This window comes from Arachis duranensis, chromosome 1, assembly GCF_000817695.3.
Source record: "Arachis duranensis cultivar V14167 chromosome 1, aradu.V14167.gnm2.J7QH, whole genome shotgun sequence".
NCBI lineage: Eukaryota > Viridiplantae > Streptophyta > Magnoliopsida > Fabales > Fabaceae > Arachis > Arachis duranensis.
The window spans coordinates 86,381,688-86,390,557 of NC_029772.3; the positions used below are offsets into that span (position 1 = coordinate 86,381,688).

Consider the following 8,870-nt stretch of genomic DNA (forward strand, 5'->3'; position numbering starts at 1 on the left):
AGTCACAATGTACCTTTATTTTAGCAATGATTAACTCAATGGCTAACCTCAGGCCTGCATTAGTGCTTTATATTCGGCCTGATTGTTGTTGGCATTGAAAGAGAAGTGTAAGGAGTGTTCTAAAACAATTTCATTACCATCTTCGAGAAGAATTCCAGCCCTTAACCCTTGAGAGTTAGAGGCACCATTGACGTAGAATGTCCATTCTGCTCGCATATCATTGGAGGTGGGAATAGTAAACTCGGCAACAAAGTCAACAAGGTATTCTTATTTGATTGATCTTCGGGCTTGATATCTGATATCAAATTGGGATAGTTCGATAGACCATTTTATTAATCATCCAGCTAACGCTGGTTTTGTCAGGAGTTGTTGTAGCGATTGTTCAATTTGAACATTGATGATATGACTCTGGAAATAAGGTCAGAGATGCCTAGTGGAGAAGACAAAGGCAAGGGCGAGCTTTTCTATCTTCGGATAGTGAAGCTCAGAATTTTAGAGAGATTTACCAATGAAGTAAACAGGCCTTTGCATCTTGTCCCTCTCTGTAACAAGAATAGAACTAATTGCCCAATCAGTAACGGATAGATAAAGATAAAGCTCTTCTCCGAGTTCAGTCTTTTACAAAATGGGAGATTTTAAAAGAATGTTTTTTAAATTTGAAAAATCAGTTTCACATTAATCTTCCCATCTGTATTTGTTTTTCTTTTTGAGTGATTGAAAAAAGTAGAAATATTTGGAAGCTAAACAAGGTAAAAATCTTGATAAAGCAGCGAGTCTCCCTATTAATCGTTGGACCTTTTTAACTGTCTGAGGATTTTGCATTTCCAAAATAGCTCAGCATTTTTTAGGGTTTCTTGTCAGCAAAAAGCTGAGAAATTTACCTCCTTGGACACCAAAGGCAGATTTGTCAGGGTTTAATCTTATGTTGTATTTTAGGATTTGTGCAAAAATCTCCACAAGGTCGTCCATGTGAGATTTCCCGACTTTGAATTTTGCAACGATGTTATCGACGTAGACTTCGATGTTTCAACCAATTTTCTTGGCAAACATTTTGTCCATAAGTCTCTAATAAGTAGCCTTTGCATTCTTAAGGCCAAAAGACATAACTTTATAGCAAAAATTACCGTATTCTGTTATGAAAGTTGTTTGATGACTTGCATCATCTACCCTTCTTTCTTGCATAAAGAAGACCATAAAAGAGCATAAATCTCATTTGTTCAGTGCAATTCATGCATTATTTGATGAATATTATGGTACACTACTTTGAGATGAGTTGTTCTGAATTTCAGGTGAAAAAGGCATCAAAAATGGGTAGAAGACAAACAAGAAGCTAGGCGTGTAAAACTAGCGTGCCACTTGGAGAAAATGCCACAAAAATGCACTGGCGTGGCACGCCAGGAGCTAGACGTGGCACACCAGTACTAAAGTCCCGAGAAGAAGTCCAAGCATGCATATGGGCGTGGCATGCTAGTACAAAATTCCAGAGAGCAAAATGGAGGACACAAAAGGGGCGTGGCACGCCAGGTTGGGCGTGGCACGCCTAACCCATCAACTACTATAGGCGTGCCACTTGAGCAAAGGGGCGTGGCACGCCAACTCACCATCTCAAGAAGAACCTCTACTATGGCGTGCCACTTGGTGTCGAAGGCATGGCACGCCAGTTCCAAGAAGTCACTTGGGCGTGCCACTTGAGAATCCAAGCATGGCACGCCAAGCTTGAAGAGTGCACAAATGCATGGGCGTGCCACTTGAGCAGTATGGCGTGGCACGCTGGTACAATAATCCAGAGAAGGAGCTAAAGGCAACTAAAGACTGGCCGTGCCACTTGGTATCGAAGGCGTAGCACGCCAACCCAAGCATCGCACTATGGCGTGCCACTTGAAGCTAAGGCATGGCACGCTAACCATTGGAATCAAGGCAAGATTATGGGCGTGGCACGCCAGCCTTCAGGTGTGGCACGCTGGTACAAGTCTCCAGAGAGGATGAAGGAGGCCAATTACATGGGGCGTGCCACTTGGTATCGAAGGCGTGGCACGCCATTCAACATTCTTCACTTAGGCGTGCCACTTGGACAACCAGGCGTGGCACTCCAGTGTCATTCAGAGGGCAAAGAAGCATTGGGGCGTGCCACTTGAGTCTGTGGCATGGCACGCCAAACAGAGGAACCACTCACTCACAAAGGGGCGTGGCAAGCCAGACCCTGGGCGTGCCACGCTAGTGCAACTTTCCAAAGGAGCTTAGCCAAGCACACAGCAGGGGCGTGGCATGCCAGACCTTGGGCGTGCCACGCTAGTTCAAGTTTTCAGAGGCAAAGAAAAGTGTAAAAAGGCAAAGGGCGTGCCACTTGAGTTTGAAGGCGTGGCACACCAACACAAGAATTCCACTATGGCGTGCCACTTTAGTTCGAAGGCATGGCATGCCAAGGTTGACAAAGGGACGAGCATGCCACTTGAAGGATTGGGCGTGGCACGCCAAGCTAGAAATGAAGGGCACGTGACACGCTAGCTGAGAAGTCACGCTTATTGAGTGTTTTCTTTTCCCTCCAAAATGTAATTTTTCCTTTTCACTTTTGTAATTCTTTTATTTTACTAGAAGTAGTATAAATACCCCCAAGGAGTACTGAAGAGAGGTTAAGCAGTCAGTTTTAGATCCACTTTTACACTTCACTTTTGAGTACTTTTTGAGCTATGAGTAGCTAACTTCCCTCTCATTGAGAGAGGGAGCTTTGTTGTACTTGATGGATTGATAATAGTGAAATTCTTTTTCTCTTCATCTTCTCTTTGACTTGCTAGAAGGAATTTCGTTCTTAATGCTTAGTGTTCAATTATCTTGGGAAAGAGATTGAATGCAATAGGGTTTCATGGGAACCTTGGGAAAGGAAACATGAAACCATGCTTGAAATCCCTTCTCACACATGAGTAGAATCTGGGTTTTGGTGTTTGGATACGTGACATATAATCCTCCCTCTACCTGGACCTATAAGGGTGTGTGGTATAATCAGGGACCAAGCATATCTCTCTTCATGAGCAATTAGACCAAGGAATTGGCTATTGATCAAGATCTTAGAGATTGAGTCACCAAGGGATTGGGGCTCAATCAATCACGATTGCCAAGAGGTCAATGAGTTGCATGATTGAAGAGGATATAAGCTAGATTTGATCCAAAGAGACAACATCTCCCAATCTCAATGAACTTCCCCATTCTTGTCTATCCATTTCTTTACTGCTTAATTTTTACATTCAGCAATTCCCCAGTCCCATTTACATTCAAGTTATTTATGATTTAGCACTTTACATTCTGCACTTTCTTGCTTTTCTTTATATTCTAGTCATTTACATTTATGCCATTTACAATTCTGCACTTCACAATCTTATTGATCCGCTTGACTAATTCATCAACCAATTAAAACTGCTTGAATTTGCCAATTTCAGTGGATACGATCCCACTCCACTGTGGGTTAATACTTGGCGATAATTTTGGTGCGCTTGCCAAAAGAACTAATTCACTAATTTTTGAATGGGGTGTGAATTAGAGATCATCAAGTTTTATGGCACCGTTACCGGGGATTGGCTTAAATTTGACAGTGATTAAATTGATTGGAGAGCTAGATTAAGCAATTTAAATTCCTTGTTATTTTAATTTCTTTTATTTAGCATTTTTTATTATTTTATTTTGAGCTCTATTTCCTTCTTCCTTGATTATTTTGTTCAGTATCCATATTTCCCCTCTTCTAACTGTTCGATCAATTGCACCACTCACACTAACAACTACTCTAACAAAAGTAATTTCTTCATCCATTTTCTCTCTTGGTTTTTTGCCTTGATTGGTTGTATGACAGGTAGGAAAAACGGGGCTTCAACTTCCTTTGATTCTGAACCTGAGAGGACCTTCCTTAGATTAAGGAGGGAAGCAAGAGGGAAGAGAGTCGTTGGTGCTGAGGAAAAGGAAGAGTATTTTGAAACAAACATGGAGGAGAATATGGAGAAACACCATGAGGAAGAAGTTCATAACCATGCCAGAGAAGGCCCAGTCATTCATGATGGGCAAGAAAGGAGAGTCTTAGGCTTCTACATCAACCCAAACCCATGAAATTGTGGCAGTAGCATTCTAAAGCCAACAATTCATGCCAATAATTTTGAGCTAAAGCCTCAGCTCATCACACTTGTTCAGAATAATTGCTCATATGGAGGAAGTGCCCAAGAAGACCCTAATCAACATCTCAGCACATTCTTGAGGATATATGATACTATAAAATCCAACGGGGTACACCCTGACATCTACAAACTACTCTTGTTCCCTTTCTCACTCAGAGATAAGGTAGTAAAATGGTTGGAATCATTCCCCAAGGATAGTCTAACTACATGGGAGGAGGTCGTGAATAGATTCCTTGCAAGATTTTACCCTCCACAAAGAATCAACAGGCTGAGAGCTGAGGTGCAAACTTTCAGACAATAAGATGGAGAAATACTCTATGAGGCCTGGAAGAGATTCAAAGATCTGACAAGAAGATGCCCACCGGAAATGTTCAATGAGTGGGTACAACTACATATCTTTTATGAGGGACTATCTTATGAAGCAAAGAAGGCAGTGGATCATTCTTCAAGAGGCTCACTCAACAAAAATAAAACCATTGAAGAGGCCATAGATGTCATTGAGACTGTAGCTGAAAATGAGTATTTCTATGCTTCAGAAAGGACTCAAAAGAAGGGAGTGCTAGAACTCAACTCTGTAGATGCTTTGTTAGCTCAAAACAATGCAATTGTAGTACAAATAGCATCCTTAACCAAGAGGATGGAGGCCAACCAAGCCTCAGTCATTCAAGACCAAACTCCTCAACAAGAAGGTCATGCACCAGAATCTGAAGGTGACTGGGAACAAGCTAATTATGTGAATAATTCATCCAGAACACCATATGACCCACACTCTAACACATACAACCCAGGTTGGAAGAACCACCCAAATTTTGGGTGGGGAAATCAACAAAACCACAACCAGGACCACAACAAGCCTTATTATCAAATCAGCATCCCAACCACAACCCCAACCATCAAACAGGGAACCATAGACCCTACCATAACTCACAAAACACATTATACCATAACAACCAACTCATACACAACAACCTCAATCAAGATGAACAATCCACTATGAAACCATGCGAAATCAATAGCAACTTTGAGAGGATGGAGGCTACAATAGCATAACTGTCATCCCAGATTTCAGGAGCAGTCTCCACCCTCATAGACAGACAAGCACAAAATGACAGAAGGATAGATGCTAATCAAGAGGAATACAGGTAAAATCTGAAAAATCAAGGCGCAGCAATCTCAAAGTTTGAAGCACAAGTAGGAATTTTGTCCAAGCAAATCCCACTTCCCACACATATATTTCCCAGTGATACCATGGCTAACCCAAGAGGGGAATACAAAGCCATAACTCTAAGAAGTGGGAAGGTTGTAGAGGAAGGAACCCCAAGCAAAGATAATCATGAAGAGGTTACATCAAAGCATGGGAATGAGGATGAAGGGGAGATCCCAGCTTCACCTCCACCAAAACCAGTCTTGAAGCCATATGTTCCAAAGGCACCATACCCACAAAGACTGAGAAAAGATGGGAAGGATGGCCAGTTCTCTAAGTTCCTAGAGATCTTCAAGAGGCTCCAAATTAACATACCATTTGTTGAGGTATTAGAACAAATGCCACTCTATGCCAAGTTCTTAAAGGAGCTTATTTAACCAAAAAGAGGAACTGAGAGGCAAAAGAAACCATAGTATTGACTGAGGAATACAGTGCCATCATACAGAAGAAGCTGCCTCAAAAACTAAAAGACCCAGGGAGTTTTCAAATCCCCTGCGTCATAGGGGACATCACTATTGAGAAAGCTTTGTGTGATTTGGGAGCTAGCATAAATCTTATGTCCCTAACCATGATGAGAAGGATGAAGATTGAGGAAGCCAAGCCAACAAGAATGGCACTCCAATTGGCTGACAGAACATTTAAGTTTCCACATGGGTGGTGGAAGACTTGCTAGTGAAAGTAGGAGAATTCATTTTCCCTGATGATTTCGTTGTGCTGGACATGGAAGAAGAGGCCAACACGTCAATTATCCTAGGAAGACCATTTCTAGCTACTGCTGGAGTCATCATTGATGTGTAGAAAGGGGAACTAGTCTTGAGATTGCATGAAGAGAAAATGGTCTTCAACGTCTTTAAAGCAATGAGTTACCCCAAGGAATCCATAGGAGAATGCATGCTGGTAGATACCATAGAACAGATAGTTCAAGAAGTCATGGAAGAAGAACAATGTGGAGAAAGCATTAAGCTGGAACAAGCACCAGATGGAGAACTACCACAAGCAGCCATGAGGAACTCAATCATGCCAACTACCACAGACAACAAAGATGCAGAGTCACCAAAACTAGAGCTGAAAGCCTTACCACCCAGCTTGAGGTATGCATATCTGGGTGCTAACAACACTCACCCAGTAATCATAAATTCAAGTATGAGTAAGGAACAAGAAGAGGAACTTATCCAAGTGCTAAGACAACACAATGATGCCATAGGCTGGACACTTGCAGATTTAAAGGGGATCAGTCTTTCAATGTGTATGCATAAAATCTTACTTGAAGAGGATGCCAAACCCTCAAGACAACAATAAAGGAGGCTGAACCCAACTATAACTGAAGTGGTTCAGAAAGAAGTGTTGAAATTGTGGTAAACAGGGGTGATCTACCCCATCTCAGATAGCCCTTGGGTAAGCCCAATGCAAGTAGTCCCTAAGAAGGGAGGGATCACTGTTGTGGCAAATGAGAAGAATGAATTGATACCCACAAGGACAGTGACCGGATGGCGTATGTGCATTGACTACCGGAAACTTAATGAAGCCACCCGGAAGGATCACTTTCTCCTACCCTTCATGGACCAGATGCTTGAAAGATTGGCAGGACATGAGTATTATTGTTTCCTGGATGGATATTCGGGCTACAATCAAATTGTTGTAGACCCCAAGGATCAGGAAAAAACTTTATTTACATGTCCATATGGTGTCTTTGCTTATAGGAGAATGTCCTTTGGATTGTGCAATGCACCTGCAACATTCCAAAGGTGCATGCTCTCCATTTTTTCAAATATGATTGAGAAGTTCATAGAAGTATTTATGGACGACTTCTCTGTGTTTGTGAACTCATATTCTGATTGTCTATACGATGTTGCTCTTGTGCTAAAAAGGTGTCAAGAAACTAACCTGGTTTTAAACTGGGAGAAGTGCCATTTTATGGTGACTTAAGGGGTGGTTCTTGGTCACAAGATTTCAAAAGATGGCATAGAAGTAGACAGGGCAAAAGTGGAATTAATTGAAAAATTACCTCCACCTTGCAATGTCAAAGCAATCAGAAGCTTTTTGGGACACGCTGGGTTCTATAGGAGGTTTATCAAAGATTTTTCAAAGATTGCAAAACCCCTTAGCAACCTACTTGTCTCAAATACTCCCTTTGTTTTTGATAGAGAATGCATGGTAGCCTTTGATGAACTCAAAAAGAAACTCTCCTCTGCACCTATTATAGCACCACCAAGCTGGGATCTTCCCTTTGAACTAATGTGTATGTGATGCATCTGATTTTGCTGTTGGTGCTGTTTTAGGACAGAGGAAAGACAAGTTAGTACATGTTATTTACTATGCTAGCAAGGTCCTTAATGAGAATCAAAGGAACTATACCACCACAGAAAAAGAACTTTTAGCCATAGTTTTTGCTTTTGATAAGTTTAGATCATATCTCATTGGCTCAAAAGTAATTATGTTCACTGATCATGCAACACTCAAATACTTGCTTACCAAACAAGAATCTAAGCCCAAATTAATAAGGTGGATCCTCCTGCTCCAAGAATTTGATATTAAGATTAAAGATAGGAGCGGAGCAGAGAACAAAGTAGTTAACCACCTCTCAAGGATCCCACAAGAAGAAGAAATACAGCAAGTAGCAGTAAATGAAAGCTTTCCTGATGAACAGTTGATGATGATTCGAGTAGCCCCTTGGTTTGCAGATATAGTTAACTTCAAGGCTATTGGGGAGCTACCAACTAACATCAATAAGCACATGAGGAGGAAGCTAATCAAGGATGCCAAACATTACATCTGGGATGACCCCTATTTGTTCAAAAAGTGTGCTGATGGAGTCCAAAGAAGGTGTATATCCCATGAAGAAAGGCAGGAAGTATTATGGCAGTGCCATGGGTCATCATATGGAGGTTACTTCAGTGGAGAAAGGATAGCAGCAAAAGTGCTTCAATCCGAATTTTACTAGCCAACAATGTTTAAGGATGCCAAGGAAATGGTGTCAAGGTGTGATGAATGTCAAAGAGCTAGTAATCTAACCAAGAGGAATGAGATGCCACAACAATACATACTAGAGCTGGAGCTATTTGATGTATGGGGGATTGATTTCATGGGACCCTTCTTAACCTCCAACTCAAATAACTACATATTAGTGGCTGTTGATTATGTCTCAAGATGGGTAGAAGCCATAGCCACTGCAACAAATGACAACAAAGTTGTGATAAGCTTCTTGAGAAGGAATATCTTTAGCATATTTGGAGTTCCCAGAGCTCTCATTAGTGATGGAGGGACACACTTCTGCAACAAATAACTCGAGACACTGCTTCTCAGATATGAAGCAAAAGCACACAGTGGCAACTCAATACCACCCACAGACCAACGGGCAAGCTGAGATCTCCAGCAAAGAGCTAAAACGAATCCTTGAAAAAACTGTTGGAAGCACAGTAAAGGACTGGTCTAAGAAGCTAGACAATGCTCTATGGGCCTACAGGACAGCCTTCAAGACCCCCATTGGGATGTCAACATACCAACTGGTATTT

At 41.6% G+C, this 8,870-nt stretch overlaps 1 protein-coding gene across 1 annotated transcript; it reads left to right on the forward strand.

The window, feature by feature from the left end:
• Nucleotides 1–5,402: 5,402 nt before the first annotated feature.
• LOC107491545 (uncharacterized) lies at nt 5,403–8,299 on the forward strand. The gene is made up of 4 exons (XM_016112407.1): nt 5,403–5,684; nt 6,157–6,604; nt 6,722–7,033; nt 8,040–8,299. Exons 1-4 carry the CDS (start codon nt 5,403–5,405, stop codon nt 8,297–8,299), a joined length of 1,302 nt encoding a protein of 433 aa, XP_015967893.1.
• The last annotated feature ends 571 nt before the right edge of the window (nt 8,300–8,870 follow it).

What these genes read in the sequence shown, in the direction of transcription:
- LOC107491545 (XM_016112407.1), top strand. Translation starts at nt 5,403, where the DNA reads ATGGCTAACCCAAGAGGGGAATACAAAGCCATAACTCTAAGAAGTGGG. An exon ending in TTAACATACCATTTGTTGAG is followed by an intron (nt 5,685 to 6,156) that starts GTATTAGAACAA and finishes ATTGATGTGTAG; the next exon opens with AAAGGGGAACTAGTCTTGAG. An exon ending in GGAAAAAACTTTATTTACAT is followed by an intron (nt 7,034 to 8,039) that starts GTCCATATGGTG and finishes CTTGGTTTGCAG; the next exon opens with ATATAGTTAACTTCAAGGCT.